The 24,855-nt window shown below is 34.7% G+C and overlaps 1 protein-coding gene across 1 annotated transcript in view; it reads right to left on the reverse strand.

Annotated features, from left to right (window-relative positions):
* Window positions 1-19,115: 19,115 nt before the first annotated feature.
* Window positions 19,116-24,855, reverse strand: part of LOC102600929 (pre-mRNA-splicing factor prp12) — a 13,455-nt gene continuing 7,715 nt past the window's right edge. Inside the window, exons 8-15 of the mRNA XM_006351296.2 lie at window positions 24,356-24,666; window positions 23,841-24,156; window positions 23,590-23,745; window positions 23,219-23,360; window positions 22,241-22,320; window positions 21,084-21,223; window positions 20,245-20,353; window positions 19,116-19,802 (exon numbers count right to left, since the gene is read on the reverse strand). Coding sequence (XP_006351358.1) covers window positions 19,605-19,802; window positions 20,245-20,353; window positions 21,084-21,223; window positions 22,241-22,320; window positions 23,219-23,360; window positions 23,590-23,745; window positions 23,841-24,156; window positions 24,356-24,666 — 1,452 coding nt within the window. The 3' untranslated portion in view covers window positions 19,116-19,604. The remainder of the gene's footprint in view (window positions 19,803-20,244; window positions 20,354-21,083; window positions 21,224-22,240; window positions 22,321-23,218; window positions 23,361-23,589; window positions 23,746-23,840; window positions 24,157-24,355; window positions 24,667-24,855) is intronic.

The following is a 24,855-nucleotide window of genomic DNA, read 5'->3' on the forward strand; positions in this document are numbered from 1 at the left end:
GTGTATATATATATATATATATATATATATATATATATATATATATATATATAGAGAGAGAGAGAGAGAGAGAGAGAGTGTTTATCATGAATTCAAGAAAATACCAAACTTCACTTGTTCCAAAAGGCAAATTAAAAATTTATGAAATTATTAAACGTAAATCAGTGCACGAGCCTATATAAATAAATTATTCATTTTTTTCATTTTTGGATACTATTATAATACACTTGCAACCATACAAAAAGGTTACGTTTCTCCCCAATAATTAACTATTAATAGACTTGTGATACACTTGCACTTGCTTCTTCTTTACGTGTTACATTAATTGTGAATTTTAAAATACGTTAACGAACAAAAAAACTAATACTATTTGGTGACTAGAGACGTTTGTTTGTAAAATAATATAAATGACATTTACTAGGTCATCACAAATATTCATCATAATTTTTTTGTTCAGATAGAATTGGCCACATATGCATTTGTAAAATTATGAGTATAATTTATTAGATCGTCACGATTAGACACATGAAATTTGATTCTAAACATAGTTAGTCACATGTATTTTGAAAAATTTAAAAACTAATACACATAAAAATTTAACATAACCCTAAATTCCTGTTTCATAACTCATAAATTCCAAAAAAAAGAAGAAGTGATATTTGTACTTGAGAAACTATGAGTATAAATTTTGAGCTTAAATACAATCGACCAGACAAATTCCAAAAAAACAATGGACTAATATACACAAAGAGTTGATATAATTCCTAAATACCTATTTTGTAATCCATTACCCCCCACCCCCCTCCCCCCATACACACACCAAAAAAAAAAGGAAGCAATGTTTGCCGTTGGAAAACTACGAGTATCATTTAGTAGGTTATCACAAATATACCTACAAATTTTGAGCTCAAATTGAATTGATGACACATTTTTCAAAAAATAATGATCTAACTCACACGAGAATTGAGATAATCTTGAATTTCTGTTTCATGACCCATAAACTTCAAAGAAACATATGTCTGCTCCGGAGAAGCTATGAGAATCAATTACTTGATCGTTACAAACGGACCCATAAAATTTGAAGTCAAACAGAGTCGGACATATATCAGAAAATTAATGGATTAATATACACAAAAAATTGAGATAATTAATTTGTATTATACTCTTGTGATATATTTATGTTTGTTCTCATTACACTAAAAATAAAAACAAAAACAGACCTTCAATTTTGGACTGCTTGACATGTTAAATTTAATTATACATGATAATAATTTGTGTTTTTTAGAATAATGTTTAGAATGTTTGTCTAATCAAATCTATATTATTCTGAATAATTCTATTAATTAATCACATACAATTTATTCTTTTGACTGTTATTATTATAATTATTACTGCCATTATATATTGTCGTGGCGGGCTATGTTGTTAGTTGTTATTTTCTGAATAATTATAAAATGTATTTTACTGATTTTGTTTATTTATGTAGAAAATATCACTTTATATAATCATCACCTAAAACAAAAAAATATATTCTTTCGACTAATCGACAAGAAAAATCTCCATTATTGATCGAACCCTCAATTCGAATCTTCGTTGAAATTTCAGTTTTCAATAAATCATCATTACTTAACTTAGAAAGATAAATATTTTAATTTTGGTTAAGATCACGGTCCACACGATTAAATGACATGACATGCTTAAGACCACAGCCCACAAGATTAAATGACATTTTGATTTAATATCACAATATCTGTAACGACCTATTTGGTCGTTTTGAGTACTAGATTTTTTTATTTAATAAAATATTTTTTGAAAGATTCTAAATGGTATTTTGGACTATTCGTAACTACATTTATGAATTTAATGGGATAGTTTTAGTAATTAATTTAGTTGGTGATTAAAGAAGAAACATTAAAATTAATAGTGGATCACTTTCACAACTTTTATAATCTTAAGGTATACAATTAGGATAATAACTGATCTGAAGGAAGAAAATTAAAGAAAAGAGCTAATGGATTATTGATTATTGAGTTTAAGGAGTGAATTGGAGGAGAAAATTTAATATAGTTGAAATTGTTACCGTTATGTGCTAATGGATAAATACAAAAGGTGATTGGAAAATCGGAAAGGGCAAAGTGGAGGCGTGATGATTGGTCAGGTTTTAGGTAGAATTAACTTTAATTAATTATTGTTATTATATTCTAAAGTGGGAGTGTTAAATGGGCATATGGGTAGTAATTGTTGTCAGGTGCAGGTTGAGAGAAAAGTTAGGCCAAACAGTGTAATCACATGGGTGTCTATGGACTCGCTTACTTATGAATTATGCATGTTTAATAGATTGTAAATGTTTGGAGGCATTGAGGAAAGGAAAAACTTTGAAAAAGTAGCTTGCTTAACTTCGATTTTTCGATGGAGGTAAGTTATGATTTATTCTATGTGATAGATACTCTTAATAGTGATTGATGTGTGGTTGTATGACTTGGTTGTGTGGTTGTATGACTTGGTTGTGTGGTTTGTGATTGGTCTGAAATCCTGAGACCGTGGAATTTATAATCTTGAACCCTCTCTATCGGAGTGATGCCTTGAATAAAGAAGGCTTGATGAAATATTGTTAATGAATTGAAAAGTGGTGATAATAAATGATAAATTTGTTAGGGTTTTGCCTGATTTTCTTTCCTTATTTGAAGTTTATTTTTTTCCCTTAAAGAGAAGTCAAAGTATTACCATAAATGCTTGAACTTTTTCTGAAAGGAAAATATAATTTTCTTCCATATTTGGTTTACCCTTTCCTTAGAGGAAATGTTTGGAGATCTATAAATTGAAGATCCTTATTCTCATAGCATAACACAATAGTATCCACAATGTAGACATCTAAGGGTTTTGTTTATGGAGAGATTTATTTTCTCTACCGTTTTAAATATTTTTCTTTATATTAGTTTTCATATAATAATATTATGTTTTTAATATAAGTTTTTGCCGTCTGATTTATCAATCATATGATATGCAATTATAAGCTTCCGCATGACACCCTAATCACCCTTTCGAACCCAACAAAATTAATGATATTATTGGATCGGAGTGTCAAGTTCCGACACGGTATAATTGGATCAAAATGTCACGTTCTGACACGGTATAATTGGATTGGAGTGTCACATTCCGACATGGTAACATTAAAGGAAAATATATTGAATTAACTTAATGTACTCAATCTCAAAGAACTCAATTCCCAAATTAGTTTGGTTTGGAGGCATGAGTCCTCATGTGTGATCTTGATATTGTTGACTGATTACGTACTTACGTTAGTGTTGTTGACACTGGTTCATGTTTTTGTTGCTTGCCACCTGCTAAGTGTCATAGTTGATTTTATACTATTATTCATTACATATTAGTTTCTATTTTGGGTTGGCCGATGATATCTACTCAGTACATGTTTCCCTATACTGAGCCCTACTTGTGTTTTTCTTTGTTTTCTTTTTGTGGAATGCAGCGAGTGTATCAGTGACTTCGACTCACCCTCAGCTCTAGCCAGTCTCCAGCACATCAGGTTCAGGGTGAGCTATTCATTCCAGCTTGTGTTGGATTCTCTTGGTCATGGCATGATGTCCTTAGTTTTAGGACATAAACTATTTTATTAATTTATTTTGGTGTCTTTAATACTCCTAGACTTAGTATTTGAAGATTAGATGTCCTTGATGTGATGACTTTAAGATTTTAGGGATAATAAGTGTTACACTTTAGAGGTTTATTTGATTGGTTACTTTAATAAGTTTTGAGCTTCCACATTATTGTTGTAATTCGTAGTTGAATTATTGATATATGTTGAGGTTTTGATTCCTTGGTTCACCCACTTAGAAGGTTAAGTGTGGGTGCCACTCACGACTCATTTTGGGTCGTGACAATATCAATAAGTCTTTTTTATATTCTTAAGCTTCGTTTCAAATTAAAACATGACTAATAAATTAAAAACAAAGAAAATAACATACTCGTTTGAATTCTCATGGTCGAAAGATCTGATTCTATATATAATCCGTCTTCATTTGTGGAATCACAGTAGATATATTATATATTGATGACATTTTTCAACGAAAATTAATAAGGAAGTACTTAATACAAAAATTTGTAAATAAAACGTATAAGATCTTGTTAAAATTTTATATCCATTCCTCCTATTCTTGAGCAATATTCCAAGAATTTATGATTTTAGAGCCCAATGTCAATGGCCAGCCAAAAGTGCACTGATTTTCAACACTAATTAAAGCTATATATAAATAAAGTCAATGATATATACCCCAATAATAATTAAGAAACAATAAATAAAATGATAGTTTTTTAAATCATTCACAAAGATTTTGGTTTTCATAGGTTGTTAGAGAGTTGAACAATGATTTTCTTCCCATGTTGTCAAGGATTTAAATAATGAAAATATATGGCAAACACTTCATCAAAATGAATATAATAAATTTAATGTTTTGAAAATAACTTAGATAGATTGATTCAAGAAATCATAATAGCTTAGTTGGTTGATTCTTTAAATTTTTTTCATCTTATATACAATATTTTGTTACTTACGAATACAAAAAATAAGTAAATAGCCACTTATTTTCTAGAAAATCATCCGACCAGTACATATAGTCTCACAATGATTTATGACATATTTTGGCATACAAGAGCTAATTTAAAAAGATTATGGGATTTTTTTAGTTTTTCGTGTGTGTTAACCCATAAATATTTTGGTGTAATGACTTTCAATCGAGTTTTGCAAACTCTTATAGAACCTTCATAGGGAGTTGGGGAGCAATACTTATAGACTCATCTTGATCCACAACATATTTTGGTATTTAGGGGCAAATTTAAATGAATTAGACCACTTTCTTAGTTTTTTGTTTGTGTAGACCCATGAATATTATGGTAATATGGCTTCTTAAAGATTCTTCCGCAAATTTTTTATGGAACCCTCAATAGAAAGTCGGGGGAGTAGTAAGTATAGTCTCACAATATGAACACTCCATTTTGAACATTTAGGGACCAATTTACAAGAATCAGGCGATTTTCTCAGTTTTTCGCATGTGTTAGCACATGAATATTTTATTTTTTGGTGAAATGACTTCCAGATGATTTCTTTGCGAAACCTTTACGGAACCCTCCGTAGGATGTTGGGGGAGCAGTATGTACATTCTCACAAATTTAGAGTCCATTTTGGACAGTTAGGGACCAACTTATAGAAATTAAACGATTTTCTAATTTTTTCACATGCGTTAGCCCATGAATATTTTAATCATATGGCTTATGAACAAGTTTTTTGCGATACCTTTATAGAACACTCCATACGGTGTTGGGGGAGCAGTACGTATAGTTTCACAATTTTTGTTATCCATTTTGGGCATTGAGGTGCCAATTTATAAGATTAGGTGATTTTCGCTATTTTTTTGTGTGTGTTAGCCCATAATATTTTAGTGATATGACTTCTAGTTTGTTTACAAAATATTTACGCAATCTCCGTAGGGAGATGAGGAACAGTACGTATAGTCTCACAATTTTGGACATTTAGGGGCTAATTTATTGGAATTAGGTTTTTTTTTTTCCAGTTTTTCATGTGTGTTAGCTCATGAATATTTCTGTGACATAACATTCAAATGATTTCTTGGAAAAACCTCAACAGAACTGTAACGACCCTCAAAATGAAATAGGATAATTAGAGTTTCACATGCGTGTTAGTAGTTGATAAATTTGTATAAAGGGTTGGCAGTGAAGGAATGATGTGAATGAGTTTTATGTGAAGCTATATGTGAAGGAATGATGTGAATGAGTTTTATGTGAAGCTATATGTGAAGGAATGATGTGAATGAGTTTTATGTGAAGCTATATGTGAAGGAATGATGTGAATGAGTTTTATGTGAAGCTATATGTGAAGGAATGATGTGAATAAGTTTTATGTGAAGCTATATGTGAAGGAATGATGTGAATGAGTTTTATGTGAAGCTATATGTGAAGGAATGATGTGAATGAGTTTTATGTGAAGCTATATGTGAAGGAATGATGTGAATGAGTTTTATGTGAAGCTATATGTGAAGGAATGATGTGAATGAGTTTTATGTGAAGCTATATGTGAAGGAATGATGTGAATGAGTTTTATGTGAAGCTATATGTGAAGGAATGATGTGAATGAGTTTTATGTGAAGCTATATGTGAAGGAATGATGTGAATGAGTTTTATGTGAAGCTATATGTGAAGGAATGATGTGAATGAGTTTTATGTGAAGCTATATGTGAAGGAATGATGTGAATGAGTTTTATGTGAAGCTATATGTGAAGGAATGATGTGAATGAGTTTTATGTGAAGCTATATGTGAAGGAATGATGTGAATGAGTTTTATGTGAAGCTATATGTGAAGGAATGATGTGAATGAGTTTTATGTGAAGCTATATGTGAAGGAATGATGTGAATGAGTTTTATGTGAAGCTATATGTGAAGGAATGATGTGAATGAGTTTTATGTGAAGCTATATGTGAAGGAATGATGTGAATGAGTTTTATGTGAAGCTATATGTGAAGGAATGATGTGAATGAGTTTTATGTGAAGCTATATGTGAAGGAATGATGTGAATGAGTTTTATGTGAAGCTATATGTGAAGGAATGATGTGAATGAGTTTTATGTGAAGCTATATGTGAAGGAATGATGTGAATGAGTTTTATGTGAAGCTATATGTGAAGGTATGATGTGAATGAGTTTATGTGATCTTGTGATGATCCTATGTAAAGTGGATAGCATTGTGAGTTAAAGTATGATTTCTCATGATGTATATATGAAATGATGTTGGATTATGAAGTATCCTTAAATGAAAATGTTGTGACTTGGTTGGTAGACTAAAGTGTCCCTCCTTGTTACTTAAAGTCTTGAATGCATGAATGTGTGAAATGGGCAAAACTAAGAAATGGTGCCCTTTCATAAGTCTAGCTTTCCTAAGTAAATGTAAAACCATGAAATCGGTAGACCTAATGGTGGTAGCCCTTCTCATGTGTGAAATGATGAACCTTGGATCGGTAGGCCTAAGGCACCCTTCTAGGGGGATTTAATGAGCTATCCTTATGAACCTTGATTGGCCATGACTAAGAAATGGGGCCTTTCTTGGGAAGAGGTACTATGAGTTGGTTGAACTAGAAAAGGAACCTTCTCTAAGTACATATGTGATTGAATACTCTATGGGAAACAAGGCTAGCACCGAGTGGATGTGGTTAGGAAGGTGGCCTAGTTGAGTATGAGATTAGGCACAATGAACTTCCTTGGACATCCCTTAACCATGTGCCTACATGGGTTGCTTACTAGTTCTACCTTTGGCAAGTAGAACAACCTCCACGGAGTAGGATAGACTCCGAATTCCATACGTAGCTAGTATGGTCTATGTCGGTTATGCCTATTCCCATCATGTGGGATGTGCACTCTAGTTATTGGATAGGTTCTACAACGTGTAGGTAGTAGTATGGGATGCTATCTACACATGGCACGAGTAGGCTTTGAAGATACTAAAGTGAGTTCCCTAAGTCTAACGACTATTATGTGAAAGTCCCCTTATGTGCTTGAATGTCTCCAAAATGGTTTCTTAAAGAATGTTGGTCTATTGAAGTTACGTTGTAAATGAAATGTCCTTATCTAAGGTAATCTTGGGGAACACTTAAGTGTGCTTGAAGAGGTTGTATAGGCGGTCACTTCTTATCTCACTCAAGTGTGTCTTAGGTTATATTAGGTAGAGGTCCTATGGTAATGAAATGACATATGTTCTTTTAAAGCTAAGCATGGGTTGTATATGGACTTATGTTAAGTATGTGTGTGCTTGGCTATGGTCTTATATGTTAATGTTGACTTGTATTATGTCTCTTATACTTGTAAAGGAAAGGTTTTATCAAATTGATATGAAAGCATTTATTCTTTGAAAATGTCCTTTTTGGCATGTTTTTGCATGGTCTCCATACTTAGTACTTAATTGTGCTAACCCCTTCCTTTCCCTTTTTGACTAAAGTGTAGGGATTTGGAGATGGTGATATGTCATGGCTACTTGATAGGTTCTTAAGAGTTGAAGATGAAGACTTGGTGAGTCCTCATAGATTCGAGGACAATACCCAATATGTTCTTTTATGTCTTTTTAGTATTGTTTAAGTTGTGTACGGGGTTAGTCCCGAATTTTGTACTCTAAAGTATTAGATGGTTTTGAGACATCATGTATAAAGTCTAGAAAGTCTTCTGCTTGCTATTTTTTGTTTTATGAAATGTTTTCTTGGTAAAGAAAGTTTTAAATTCCTTATGGTTTTAGTGTCTATGCGATAAATGAATGCTAAGAGGCTTGTATTAGACCTCTTCGAGGTCGAGTACGCCGGTTACGACTAGGGGGTGCTCCCGGGTCGTGACAGGAACTCTCCATAGGGAGTTGGATAGGAGTACATAATGTCTTACAATTTTTAGAGTCCAGTTTGACATTTAGGGACTAATTTACACGAATTAGGCGATTTTCTCAGTTTTTTGTGTGTATTAGCCAATGGATATTTTGGTGATATGGCTTCTAAATGATGTCTTTCAAAAATCTTTATGGAACCATCCATAGGGAGTTAAGGGAGAAGTATGTATAGTCACATAACTTTTAGAGTCCATTTTGGGCACATAGAGGCTAATTTGCATAAATTAGGTGATTTTCTCAATTTTCTTGTGTGTTAGCCCATGAGTATTTAGATGATATTGCTTCCGGACGATTTCTTTGCAAAATCTTTAGGGAACCCTCTGTAGGGAGTTGGGGAGAAGTACGTATAGTTGATGTGAGACCATATATATATATTTTTAATTATAAGTTGTCTCATATTTAATATTTTTATTTGTTCTTTTTTAGCATGAATTTATCAATTGTTCTTAATAATGTATTTATTTGTAGGAATAAATTGGTATAAGGATGAAAAAGCTTGGAGATAAAATAAATTAAAGATGAAAGATTATAGAAGGAAATCATAATAGATTAAATTGAATATTATACTAATATTTTAATAATTTTGAAGGCTAGCGGAAAGTAAAGAAAAGAAAGTGATGGTTTCCGGTATTGAGTTGGAGAACCATCAAGTATACTCACACCATTTTTTTCACTCCCATTTCCGAATTTACAGGCTCATTTTTAGGAATCGCGCAAATTTCTTAATTTTCCATGTGTATTAACCCATGGATTTGGCTTCCGAAGCACCCAATTTGTTTTTCAAAAGAAGTTTTATAAGAGCTCCGTATTGAGTTAGGGAACCATCACGTATACTCACACCATTTTTTTCACACCCATTTCTGCATTTACAAGACCTTTACTAGGAATCGCGTGAATTTCTCAATTTTTCGTGTGTATTAGCCCATAGAATTGGCATCCGGAGCACCAAATTTTTTTTTCCAAAAAACTTTATGAGGACCTCCGTATTGAGTTGGGGAACCATCACTTATATTCACACTATTATTTCACGCCAATTTCCACAGTTACAGACCCTTTCTTAGGAATCGCGCAAAATTTTCGTGTGTAATTAGCAAATGAATCAGACACCCGACGCACCCAAAGTTTTTTTCTCAAAAAACTTTATGAGGACCTCCGTATTGAGTTGGGGAACTATCACGTATACTCACACCATTTTTTTTCACGCCCATTTCCGCATGTACATGCCCTTTATTAGAAATCGCGCGAATTCCTCAATTTTTCGTATGTATTGGCCCATGGATCTAGCGCTCGGAGCACCTAAATTTTTTTCTCAAAAAGCTTTATGAGGACCTTCGTATTGAGTTGGGCAACCATCACGTATACTCACACCATTTTTTTCATGCCTATTTCCCCATCTACATGCCATTTTTTAGAAATCGCGCAAATTTCTCAATTTTTCGTGTGTATTAGCCCATGAATCTGGCGTCCGGAGCACTTAAAAAAAAATTTCTCTCAAAATTCTTTATCATGACCTTTGTATTTAGTTGAGTAACCATCACGTATACTCACACCATTTTTTCACGCCCATTTGCGCATCTACATTCCCCTTTTTAGAAATCGCGCAAATTCTGTAATTTTTCGTGTGTAGTAGCCCATGGATCTAGCACCTGGAGCACCCCAAAAAATTTTCTCAAAAAACTCTATGATGGCCTCCATATTGAGTTGGAGTACCAGCATATATACTCACACTATTTTTTCACGCCCATTTCCGCATCTACAGGCTCTTTTATAGGAATCGCTCAAATTCCTCAATTTTTCGTGTCTATTAGCCCATGAATTGGCGCCCGGAGAACCCAAAAGGTTTTTCTCAAAAAACTTTATGAGAACCTTAATATTGAGTTGGGGAACCATCACATATACTCACACCATTCTTTCAATGTCCATTCCTGCACCCATGGATCTGGCGCACGGAGCACCATCATGTATACTCACATAATTTATTTCATGCCAATTCCGCATGTACAGGCCCTTTTTTAGAAATCGCGCAAATTTCTCAATTTTTCATATGTATAAGCCCATGGATTTGGCGCTTGGAGCACCCAAAAAAACTTTTTCAAAAAACTTTACGAGGACTTCCGTATTGACTTGGGGAATCATCGTGTATACTCACATCATTTTTTTTCACGCCAATTACCGCATCTACAGGCCCTTTTATAGAAATCGCCCAAATTTTTTAATTTTCCATGTGTATGGCCATATTAAGTTGGGTAACTGTGATATTCACACCATTTATTTCACGCCCATTTTCGTATCTACAAGCCCTTTTTTAGGAATCGCTCAAATTCCTCAATTTGCGTGTGTATTAGCCCATGGATCTGGCGCCCGAAGCACCAATTTTTTTCCACAAAAACATTATAAGGACCTCCGTATTGAGTTGGGGAACCATCACTTATACTCACAGCATTTTATTTCACGCACATTTTCGCATCAACAAACCCTTTTTTAGTTATCGCTCAAATTCCTCAATTTTCGTGTGTATTAGGCCACAGATCTAGCTCTTGGAGCACCCAAAATTTTTTTCTCAAAAAACTTTATGAGGACCTCCATATTGAGTTGGGGAACAATCACATATACTCACATCATTTATTTCATGCCCTTTTTAGGAATCACGCAAATTGCTATTTTTTTCGTGTGTATTAGCCTATGGATCTGGCGCTTAGAGCACCTAATTTTTTTTTCTCAAAAAACGTCATGAGAACCTCCGTATTGAGTTAGGGAACTATCACGTATACTCACACCATTTTTTTCCCGTCCATTTCCGCATATGTAGGCCATTTTTTAAGAATCACGCAAATTCCTCAACTTTTCGTATGTATTATAGCCCATGAATTTGTCGCCCAGAGCACCCAAAATTTTTTCTCAAAAAACTTTATGAAGATCTGCGTATTAAGTTGGGGAAACATTATGTATACTAAGATCATCTCCAACCCATCTCTATTTTACTCTCCATTCTCTATATTTGGAGAGTAAAATAGAGAATGGGTTCTCCAACCACTCTCTATTTCACTCTCTATTCTTCAATTATAGAGAGGTGAATAGTAGTTCTCCAAATTTTCACTTTAAATATGTAATTTAAAGTTATTTTAATATTATTTATATTATATAAGATTATTAATTATGTCTCTAATATTTGTAATTATTTTCTAAGTAATATAACATCTAAAACATTATTGATAAGTATACTACTTTCATCCCGAATTAACAATTTTCTAATTGAATTTTTAAAATTTTTTTTGTCATTTAAATATGTAATTTAGATTATAATTATTTTTCATTATGAAGTATGCACAAAAATTACATGATAATTCAAACAATCTACTTTTATGTTATATTGATAAATTATTAAACTACACTTTTTAAAGAGCATGCAAATATTTGATGCAATAGTTCAAAATGAAATAGGGGAAGTAAATTAGTACACGAAATAATTGGACACAAGATGAAATTGTTAATTTAAATAATTTTTAGGTACACATAAGAAATAAGGACAAAAAATGCTTATTTTGAACTCCGTGATACATTAATAAAACATTCATGAGTAGAGGTGTGCAAAAACCGAACCAACCGATAAAATTGTTATTGGTTTATTGTTATTGGGTTAATGATTTTTTAATGGTTTTATAAAAAAATTATTGGGTTATCAGTTCGGTATTGATTTTTAATATTGGGTTATTGGGTAAACCGTTAATCCATTAAGACTAGTAATTTACTATTTTTACTTGTACATAAATATTATATATTAATCTTAATTCCTTAGTAGTTACTATCTTTGTCCTTTAGCCTTCAATTCACACTTCACAATGGCTTTGAGTTCACAATTTCACATTATAAAAACGTTAAAATCTAAAGTAAGAACCATACTCCTCTTAATTTCTCTTTGTGTTACGCTTGTATAGTTCTTTTCATCTTTGTTATTATTGTTTCTATTTTATGAGCATTATTGTAAAGTTACAGTATTATGTTTTCGCATCAAATTTATTAGAAAAGTCATATATTTGTTTTATAAATATTTTCTTATTGGTTAAACCGAAAATCGAACCGTTAAGGACTAAAACCGATAAAAAATATATTATGGTTTGGTTATTGGTTTAACATATTTAAAAACCACAAATTGATAAATCGAACCGATAATACATAAAACCGAATCGACCGATGCACACCCCTATTCATGAGAGTAACCTAATAGTCTTAAAAGTTGAGTATTTATGTAAAATTTAAAATAAATGTTATGATAATACAATATTTATGAAGCAATTATATTTCATCAATGAGTTCATTTTTATTTGAATTGTTCGTTAATATGTATTATATATAATATTTATTGCAATTTATGTTATTTAGAAATTTAGAATAAAATATAATTTTATATTAATGAAGAATTTGAAAAAAAAATAATTTTGTATTACGTAAAGATTATAGAGTGATTATTTGAAAAAAGAAGAAATGATTTATATTATGAAATAAGAAAATAAGAATGAAATATAAATAATAATATAATATTGAGGAGAGAGAAAAAGATTCCTTTTTAAAGAGTAAAATAGAGAATTGGATTGGAGTTGATTGTTTGAAAAAATAGAGAACTCTATATTTTGAGAGTAAAATAGAGGATTGGATTTGAGATGCCCTAACATCATTTTTTTAGCGTCCATTTTCCATCTACATGCCATTTTTTAGAAATCGGTCAAATTCCTCAATTTTCCTTGTGTATTAGCACATAGATTTGGCGCCCGGAGCATCCTAAATTTTCTTCTGAAAAACCTTTATAAAGACCTCCATATTAAGTTGGATAACCATCACGTATACTTACGCCATTTATTTTATGCCCATTTCCGCATCTACAAACTTTTTTTTAGAAATCGCTCAAATTTCACAATTTTTCGTGTGCATTAGCCCATGGATTTGGCGCCCGGAGCACCCAAATTTATTTCTCAAAAAACTTTATGAGGACCTCTGCATTGAGTTGGAGAACCATCACATATACCCACACCAATTTTTTATGCCCATTTCCACATCTACATGTCCTTTTTTAGGAATCACTCAAATTTCTCAATTTTTCGTGTGTATTAAGCCCATAAATTTGCCGTCCGGAGTATCCAAATTTTTTTCTTCAAAAAACTTTATGATGACCTCTGTATTTAGTTGGGGAACCATCACGTATAGTCACATCATTTTTTTCACGCCCATTTTAGCATCTACGGGCCCATTTTTAGGAATCGCGCAAATTTCTCATTCTATCGTGTGTATTAGCCCATAGATCTGGCGCCCGTAGCACCCAAATTTTTTTCTCAAAAAATATTATGAGGACCTCCATATTAAATTGGGTAACATCAGATATACTTACACTATTTCTTTCATGCCCATTTCCGCATCTACAGACCCTTTTTTAGGAATTGCTGAAGTATTTCAATTTTTCGTGAATATAACCAATAGATCTGGCTCCTAGAGCACCCAAAATATTTTTTCTCAAAAAACTTGATAAGGACCTATATATTAAGTTGGGAATCATCACGTATACTCACACTAATTGTTTTACGCCATTTTTCGCATCCATAGGTCCTTTTTAGGAACCGCACAAATTCCTCAATTTTCTTTGTGTATTAGCCCATGGATCTGGTGCCTGGAGCACTAAAATTATTTTTTTTCAAAAAACATTATGAGGACCTCCGTATTGAGTTAGGAAACATCACGTATACTCACACCATTTTTTTTTCACCCCCATTTATGAATCTACAGACCCTTTTTAAGAAATCGCTCAAATTCTTCAATTTTTCATGTGTATTTGCCCATGGATATGGCGCACGAAGCACCCAAAAAAATTTCTCAAAATGTTTTATGAGGACCTTCGTATTGAGTTAGGGGAACCATCACGTATACTCACACCATTTTTTTCAAGCCTATTTCCGCATCTAACGACCCTTTTATAGGAATCACACAAATTTATCAATTTTTAGTGTGTATTAGACCATGAATCTGGCGTCCAGGGCACACAAAATATTTTTCTCAAAAACATTTATGAGTTGGGAAACCATCACATATACTCACACTATTTTCGCATCTACATGCCATTTTTTAGGATTTGCGTAAATTTCTCAATTTTTCGTGTGTATTAGCCCATGGATCTAGCGCCCGTAGCACCCAATTTTTTTTTCACAAAAAACATTATGAGGACCTCTGTATTGAGTTGGGGAACCTTCACGTATACTCACACCATTTTTTTTAACGCATATTTCTGCATCAACAGCCCATTTTTTAGGAATCTCTCAAATTCTTCTATTTTTCGTGTATATTAACCCATAGATCTGGCGCCCGTAGCACCCAAAAAAAATTTTCTCAAAAAACTTTATGTGAACCTTTATATTTAGTTGGAAAACCATCATATATACTCACACTATTTTTTTCAAGCTCATTTCCGCATCTACATGCCTTTTTTTATGAATCACTGAAATTTCGCCATTATTCGTGTGTATTTGCCCATGGATCTGGCGCCTAGAGTACCCAAAATATTTTTCTCAGAAAACTATATGAGGACCTTCGTATTGAATTGGGGATCAATCATGTATACTCATACCATTTTTTCACGTTCATTTCCGCATCTACATGCCTTTTTTAGGATTTGCACAAATTCTTCAATTTTATGTGTGTATTAGCCCATAAATCTCGCGTTCGGAGCACCTAATTTTTTTTTATCAAAAATCTTTATGAGGACCTCCGTATTGAGTTGGCGAACCCTCAAGTATACTCACACTATTTTTTTTACTCCCATTACCGTATCTACATGCCTTTTTTTAGGAATCGCTCAAATTCCTCAATTTTTTGTGTGTATTAGCCCATGGATCTGGCGCAGAGAGCACCCAAATTTTTTTTTCTCAAAACACTTTATGAGGACCTCCGTATTGAGTTGGGAAACCATCACATATACTCACATCATTTTTTTCACACCCATTTCCGTATTTACGAATTCATTTTTAGGAATCGCACAACTTTCTCAATGTTTTGTGTGTATTAGCCCATGGATCTGGCACCCGGAGCACCAAAAAAAATTTTGCAAAAAACTTTTGAGGACCTCCGTATTGAGTTTGGGAACTATCACGTATACTCACACCATTTTTTCACGCCCATTTCTGCATTTACAGACCCTTTCTTAGGAATCGCATAAATCCTCAATTTTTCGTGTGTATTATCCCATGGATCTAGCACCCGGAGCACCCAAAAAAAAATTCTCAAAAAAATTATGAGGACCTCCGTATTGAGTTGGGGAACCATCATGTATACTCATACCATTTTTCATGCTTATTTCTGCATTTTTCATGTGTATTAGCTCATGGATCTGGCAACTGGAGCACCTAATTTTTTTTCTCAAAACACTTTATGAGGACTTCTATATTGAGTTGGGATCCATCACGTATACTCACACCATTTTTTCACGTCATTTCGCATCTACATGCCTTTTTTAAGGAATCGCTCAAATTCTTTAATTTTTCTTCTCTATTAGCTCATTGATCTGGCGTTCGGATCACCCAAAAAAATTTCTTAAAAAACTTTATGAGGACCTCCATATTGATTTGGGGAACCATCACGTATACTCACACCATTTTTTTCACGCCCATTTCTGCATTTACAGACCCTTTCTTAGTAATCACACAAATTCCTCTATTTTTCGTGTATATAATAATTAGCCCATTGATCTAGCTCCCGGAGCACCTTAAAAAAAATTCTCAAAAATCTATATGAGGACCTTTGTAATAAGTTGGAAATCATCACGCATATTCACACCATTTTTTTCACGCCCATTTCCGCATTTACAGACCCTTTATTAAGAATCTCGCAAATTCCTCAATTTTTCGTATGTATTAGCTCATTGATCGAGCGCCCAGAGCACCGTATATTTTTTTCTAAAAAAACTTTATGAGGACCTCCCTATTAAGTTGGGGAACCATCACGTATACTCACACCATTTTTTTCACGCCTATTTCTGCATTTACAGGTCCTTTCTTATAAATTGGATAAATCTCTCAATTTTTCGTGTATTAATAGCCCAAGAATCTGGCCCCCGTAGCACCCTAAATTTTTTTCTCAAAAACTGTATGAGGACCTCCGTATTGAGTTGGGGAACTATCACGTATACTCACACCATTTTTTCACGTCTATTTCTGCATTTACAGGCGCTTTTTTAGGAATCGCATAAATCCTCAATTTTTCGTATGTATTAGCCCATGGATCTAGCACCCGGAGCACCCCACAAAAAATTTCTCAAAAAAAATTATTAGGACCTCCGTATTGAGTTAGGGAACCATCACGTATACTCACACCAGTTTTCATGCTTATTTCTGCATTTACATCCCCTGTCTTAGGAAGCGCGTAAAATTTTCGTCTGTATTAGCCCATGAATTTGGCGCCTGGAGCACCCAATTTTTTTTTCTCAAAAACCTTTACGAGGACCTCCGTATTGAGGTGGGAAATCATCATGTATACTCACAACATTTTTTTCACACCCATTTCCGCATTTACAGGCCCTTTCTTAGGAATCGCGTAAATTCCTCAATTTTTCGTGTGCATTAGCCCATGGATCTTGCGCATGGAGAAACCAAAAAAAAATTCTCAAAAAACTTTATGAGGACCTCTGTATTGAGTTGGGGAACCATCACGTATTCTCACACCTTTTTTCACTTTTATTTCCGTATTTATAGGCCCTTTATTTAAAATCGCGCAAATTTCTTGTTTTTTTGTGTGCATTAGCCCATGTATCTGGCGCTTGGTGCATCTAATTTTTTTTCTCAAAAAACGTTATGAGGACCTCCGTATTGAGTTGGGGAACCATTACGAATACTCACACCATTTTATCCACGCTCATTTTTGCATTTATAGGCCCTTTCTTTGGAATCGCGCAAATTCCTCAATTTTTCGTATCTATTATCCCATGGATCTAGCGTCCAGAGCACTCAAAAAATAATTCAAAAAACTTTACGAGGACATCCGTATGGAGTTGGGGAACCATTACACCATTTTTTCACGTCTATATCCGCATTTACAGGCCCTTTTCTTAGGAATCGCATAAATTCCTCAATTTTTCGTGTGTATTAGCTCATAGATCTTGTGCCCGGAGCACCCAAAAAAAAATTCTCAAAAAACTCTATGAGGACCTCCATATTGAGTTAGGGAACCATCGCATATACTCACTCCATTTTTTCACGCTCATTTCCGCATTTTCAGGCCCTTTCTTAGGAATCGCACAAATTCCTCAATTTTTTTTGTCTATTAGCCCATGGATCTGGTGCCCGGAGCACCTAGTAGTTGGGGCAACAGTACGTACTGTTTCACAATTTTAGAGTCCATTGAGGGCATTTACAGAATCGATTTTCTAAGTTTGTTCATATGTATTAGCCCATGAAAATTTTAATGATACGACTCTTGAACGATTTTTTGTGAGACCTTTACGGAACCATCCGTATCGAGTCGGAGGAGCAGTACGTACGATCTCACAATTTTTATAGTCTATTTTGGGCTTATGAATATTTTTGTGATAGGATGATTTCTTTGTGAAACCTTTACGAAACCCTCTGTTGAGAGTTGGGGAAACAGTAAGTATAGTTTTACAATTTTAGAGTTTATTTTGGGATTAAGGGGCCAATTTACAAGAATTAGGCTATTTTCTCATTTTTTTCGTATTTTTAGCGCATAAATATTTTTGTAATATGCTTTCAGATGATATCTTTTAAAAACCATTAGGGAACCCTTCATAGGGAGTTGGGGAGTAGTACGTACAGTCTCACAATTTTTAAAGTCCAATTGAATATTTAGAAGCTAATTTACATTAATTAGGCAATTTTCTTTGTTTTGTGTGAATTATCCCATCAATATTTTGGTGATATGACTTTCGAAAGAATTTGTTTGAATCCTTACGGAATCCTTTATAGGGAGTTGCGGTAGAATATATTCTGGGCATTTAGGGGCCAACTTACAAAAATCAAGTGATTTCCTCAATTTTTCATGTGTGTTAGTCCATGAATATTTTGGTGATATGACTTTCATACGATTTTTCTGTGAAACCTATACGGAACTCTCCATTGGGAGTTGGAGCAGTACATACGATCTCACAATTTCCTGAGTCTATTTTGGGCATTTTGGCACCAATTTATATGAATTACGCGATTTTTCTCAATTTTTCATGTGTGCTAATCCATGAATTTTTTGGTGATAAGGCTTCCGAGTGATTTCTTTGCAGAACCTTTGCAAAACCTTGCATAGAAAGTTGGGGGAGTAGTACGTAAAATCGTACAAAAATTAGAGTATATTTTGGGCATTTAGTAGCCAATTTATAGGAATCCGACAACTTTCCCATCTCATGAATATTGTGGTGACATAAAAATTAGGAATTAGGCGATTGTAGAGTCATCGATGTGATAATTCATTTGTTAATGAGACTTACCATGTCCTCCATACAATCATTTATTTCATTTAGGTACGTTGAGAAGTCTTGCATTCAATTTCATTCCACTCATGCAACTCCACACTAACAAAAGTGATCATGACACGTAGAAAGATTTACTACTTTGACCAATTAAATCGAGGTTCATGTTTTAATTTTGCTTTTTTTCTTTGAAGCACCTCAATTATTTTATCAAATAAATATTGAATAACTTTGTCTATCAAAGCGCTGACCAAAAAAAAGAAGATATATTTACAACAATTAAGTGAAGCTACAAAACTGGGTACAGACTATATGACCATGAAGGAGGCGCCCTGCAAAATAATTTCCGCATCACCCCATCCTATGTTGCTTGGACTCTTTAAAAATGTCAACAGATGCGTGCTAGATTCTCCAAAAGTAGTATATTGTTGGAGAATCCGAGATGGGTGCAGCATCGAAAGTGAAAAGTCCACACAACCTAGCTCCCAACCCAACCCAACCCAACAACAGCCAAACAAACCAGAATAGCCTAGCATGTAGACAATGTTAAACCCAGCTCCAAACATCTGGCAATCACAGATATCACCTTGCTTGCTTCCAAAAATATGAACAGAGAGGCATTGGCACTGATAAAGGCCACTTGATTTCGCAGTCGATCAAAAACCGAGTAAACAGCTCTCAAAGCATCAGGACAAAGATAAACTTGATACTCAGTTCAGGGCATAATGAATGCGTTCTAGCAGTCGCACAACCTGATTAACAGTAATTGGATCAGGAGATTGCTTTGAATTGAACATAATTGTGTTTTGTGCGCCAAGAGGCAATGCTAATACAGCTTCTTGTTGCATACTAGTAAGCTCCAAGAACTGAGCAAGCATATCACCATCCAGAGCTTTAGGTGCCCTAGCCTGTAATTTGAAAAGGCAAAAGACCAGCACAAGAATGATGAGAGACAGTTTCAGGTGGATATATAAACAGCAATATAAAAAACATAGCTCTCCGGTTTCTGCCTTGCAAACCTAAAACAATTTGTCAAGGAAAACGAGAAACTACAGAAAGTAATATTGAGGGACAATTCCACTGTTTACATCTCCTCTTTTCTTTTTCCCTGGTGTGAACTGGTAAACCCTATTCCAGCACACCCCCGACTGAGCAGTCAGCAATGGCCCTTTCCTACTTTTATTCCCTTGGTGGATTGACCCTCATTACGCCTCAGTCTCATGCATGTCGGGATAGGCTATATGAATCCTCATTGACCATGTTATTCCAAAACATTATACAAAATAAGAATAATAAACATAAAAGGTACTAGAAGTTCTTCAGATCTATCACAAAAATTACATCTCTTACCGTACTCCCACGACAACGGTATTCAGTATGGTCATTTCCCAAAATAGGAGCAGTCAGCGGATGGATGACAAGCCTAGCCTGTACTGCTTCTAAGAGATCATATTCCTCCCTGTGAGAAAGTAAATCTTTTCAAAGTTACTTCAACAGTAATATTTTGCAGAGAAAAAAGATGAAGCCAATTGAAAATACAACATTTTGGCATTTACTTAAAAGTCCTTTAACGTTTGATTCATGTTATGAGTAATTCATTCTTAATAACAGATTAGCATCTCCCTTTTATAGATAAAACAGAGTACCAATACACTCCAGAAACTACTTATGACCACTCCCCTTCCTATTTTCCAATCCTTGATTCCTCTCCCATTTTGGCAGGACAGAAGGAGTGGGGTAAGAGGAAAAGAGACACCAGCTGCAGTATTTAAGAGGGACTAATAACTCCTAAACTACTGGCAGGAAAATCCAACTTGGGATGCCCTGTACTAGCCATTCAAGAGAAAAGTTGAATTCAATCAGTTCAAATCTCACAAGAGAAGTCTCACTGGCGTTCTAATACTGCAGTAGAGCCAACATGCTGGGACATCTAAAAATGCATATATTAACTACTTAACATCTCAATGAAGAGAATTAGCTGATTTGAACTAAAGCAATCACCTATATGTTAATCTGAGAATTCATACTTCAAAAAGTTAGCAGCTCACATAATAGACTAAAAAAGAAAAAAGATGCATGACAAATACAAGGTACAGAGTCGAGGAATGACCAAAGCACATCCGATGAAGATGGACAGTAAATTTTTCAGGTGACCTGAACAATAAATTCGACAGGATGTTGTAAGATACCTAGTAAGAGGAATAAAAATAATTATGCTCCCTAGAAGCGTACTAGCCATGATACTATTTTGTGATATGTCACCGACATTGCTGGCAACTTGACAGCCCCTAAGTGCATCATCTGCTGGAAGTTTATAGGAGAATGACCCCTGCAACAGATAATATTGCTCAAATCAATTGAAGCAGTCACAAAAATTAAGTCAGCGTTAATTTTTTTTGCAAATCATCAAACTTCATATCCCATTCCATCAAACTGCTAGCAATCTGTGGGAATAACTAATAAGAAAAACTCAAAGCAGATTGCAGAATAACCATTAAATCATTTGTGATTTGTTAAGCCAATATCACTAAATATTCTCTCCTTTTTTAAAGCAAAGGTGCTTGAGTATTGATTTAATCTTAACTTAAGAATTCATATGTAAGCAATTAACTTAATTGACTAAGACAAAGTATAAGTTATCTGAATTAAAGTTGAATACTGTTTAAGTTAAATATAAAATACAAAATACAAGTTTTAAAGCTAAAAAGGTAAATAAACAATGAAATCAGACAATTTGCTATAGATGGACAGAGTAGGAAATATTTCTCCTCTCGATCTCCCTCGAGCATCAAATTCGGAAACCGGGAAATTGTTCATGTTTGTCTAAGCAGAACCTCACCCACAACACCACTGGGCACCATATTGGTTCTTTCTCAGCTAGGGGCATCATCTAAGAGAATACATAAATGTTAAAATAGAGGATTATGTAACTGGTTCAGTGGTTTGTGACCTTGCAATGCAGTAAAAGGGAACTTTTGACTTTTCAGATCCCTTGACATATGAAATATCAGCTAACATCGACTTTTCTGGTCTACCATAAATTCCGTGTGAGTTCATGCCTGTGTTGGATTAGTCATCTTCTGCATATTCTATCATATCCATTCTATCAACTTTCTGGACCATAAATGACCATATTGGCATCCAACTATTATCTCCTATAGGAAAGTTCTGCTTCCGAACGACAAGTATTTTATATGATTTGCTTAAATCATTTATACTACTTCATAAGGGCAAACAAGAAGAAGACTCATCGGAAGGTGCATTATAGGGCTTAAAAATTACCATCTTTGACAAGTATGGTCTAAACCCATCATTCAAAACAGAAAAACTCCAGCCAAATGCTTACCTTTCGAATTCTTATAGCTATCTCGCCCATGTAGAATGAACAAGTTAGAGCTAGATTGCGTTCTGGACTGTTGAAATTATCTGCAAAACAAAGCCAAATTTTAAAAAAAAATTAGAACAAGCATTGCATTTAAATTAAAAAATAGTTAGTAGATGAAGAAAAGGTTGGGCCGACTGCTGTATGGGGCGGAGTGTTGGCCCGTTAAGAACTCTCATGTCCAGTAGATGAGAGTCGCAGGGATGAGGATGATGGGGTGGATGTGTAGGCATAACACAAGAGATAAGATTAGGAATGAAGATATCCTGGACAAGATGAGGGAGGCGAGACTGAGATGGTTTGGACAAGTGAAAAGGAGATGTACACATGCCCTGGTAAGGAGGTGTGAGAGGTTAACATGGGGGAGTCTGACACGAGGTAGAGGCAGGACAAAGAAGTATTGGGGAGAAATGACAAGACAAGACATGACGCAACTCCAGCTTACCGAGCACATTACCTTAGATAGGAGTATATGGAGGTCGCGAATTAGGGTAGAGGTATTTGAGGGTTGTCTCGCTTCCCTGTGGTGAGGCTTGGTGGGTAGATAATATTAACATTATTCGCGTAGTTTCTTGTTCTCCGATTGTTGCTACTACATGTTGTTCCTTGTGCTTAGTATATCAAATTATTCTGCTATGTACGGTTTGTTATGTGTTGCTTGAGCCGAGGGTCTTTCAGAAACAGTCTCTCTATCTCATCAGGAGTAAGGTCTGCGTACACTCTATCTTCTCCAAACCTCACTTGTGGGAATATGGGTATGTTGTTGTTTGTAGATGAAGGAAAGTATGAGAAACAAGATGATGAGGATGTGCATAAGAATCTCAGCTAATAAAAATAACAGAAAAGGTAGCGTAAACCAGTAAATATGTACAGAGATCCTGATCTTTCTTTTCCGATGTTTTAAAAATCAGATTTTACATAGATATTGTAAGTTGAATTTACCTTCCAAGTGATTCAGACATGATAAAATGGCTAAACTCCCCTTCCGATCTGAAACGGCAGCTGTGTCTCCATCCATAAGAGTGCAATCAGAAACTAACCTCTGGACAGGGTCACAGTAAACTTGATCTAGTTTTCTTGCATCCTGACCACAAGACAGAGGAAGATAGCTAGTAAGGCAACAAGTTTTCAAATCTACCAATGCAAGGAGGTGAAATCTAATATAAGTATTATGTCCCCTGCAAGCTATAACCTAGAAAAAGGAATTCCAGATCTCCATCCACCTAATGGAATACAAAAATCAATGCCCAACAACACACAAACAACCCAAGGAAACTGAGGTTTTTAAAGTAAAATCAACTCTAGCTACTGACCTCTTGATACGAGTAGAAGAGGATGCCATCACGACAATCACCAACAGCAATTCTAGTGAAGTGTGCAGTAAGAGTCATGATCATGAACCGTGTTCTCCCTACTGCTAAGCGTCTGACTCTTTGGGCATTATCATTTGGAAAACCACAAACATAGAACTGCCGGGAGAATGAAAAAAGAAGTAACATATTTTTAGTAAGAGGTAACACTAACTTTGCAAGAAAGTCCACAGGTGAGATTTTTTTCAACTTACACAATTAGCCGCAGAGGCCAAGAAAAAACGATCAAGATAAGGGCAGACTGCAAGCACCATTCCAGGCCAAGTGGTTGAATAACCTAATCTTAAGTGCCATGCTTCACTTTCCTCAAGCTTAATCCCGTCACAGCTGTTATCATCAGGACTGCTACAGAGACTACTGCTAGACAGCTGTTCGGCGGCATATCCACCAATCTCACGGAAAGGTGAAGTCCGTTGAGAAGATGATCCAGCCCTCGAAGAAAATGCAATTGATCCACTATCTGAGTTTTGCATTTGCTCGAGGCAAAGAACTATTAGACGGCCCTTTGTACTGTCAAAAGTTATCTTTATTAAAACAAAAAATAAACATGCAACTCATGTATACATTATCAAAATGTATACCCTTCAGACAAACAAAGATTTACCTAGAAAAGATATTTTATTGGGGAAGAAAATAAAATCAATTACAATAAACGCATTGTGGATTTATGGAGGTAAAATGCTATACCCTTTTAGAGGATGGCACTAACCTTTCAGCTTCACCACTAGGCATTATAGCTGGACCAGAAGAGAGACCAGTTCCAACAACAAGAACTTGTTCGTTTCCGGCTTTTACCAAGTCCATGCATTTTCCTATCTCCCCAGGCTCAAACTTAAAGGATGACAACACTGATCCACTGAGAGGATCTATGCAGCAGACATCAGATGAACATAAATCATCACTGAGATCAGTCCTTAATACAAGCAACAACCTGCTGTCACTATGATATAGAACCTTTCGAGGAGTGCCGCCAAAATGAAATTTCTGCACATTAAGCCGTTTACTAGGCACCATTTCCACCTGAAACCAAAAAGATCGTCATTATGTCTGATATTAAAGGTTTACAATGGCCAAGATCCATATATACAACTAAACACACTCAACCTCTGTTTCTTTAGTTTTCTTTCTCTCTCTCTCCTCCTTTTTTTTTTGGGGGGGGGGGGGGGGGGGGTGGGGGGGGGGGGGGTTGTTTTTTTATGAACCCGCATA

The sequence above is a fragment of the Solanum tuberosum genome, unplaced genomic scaffold, assembly GCF_000226075.1.
Source record: "Solanum tuberosum cultivar DM 1-3 516 R44 unplaced genomic scaffold, SolTub_3.0 scf00129, whole genome shotgun sequence".
Classification (NCBI taxonomy): domain Eukaryota; kingdom Viridiplantae; phylum Streptophyta; class Magnoliopsida; order Solanales; family Solanaceae; genus Solanum; species Solanum tuberosum.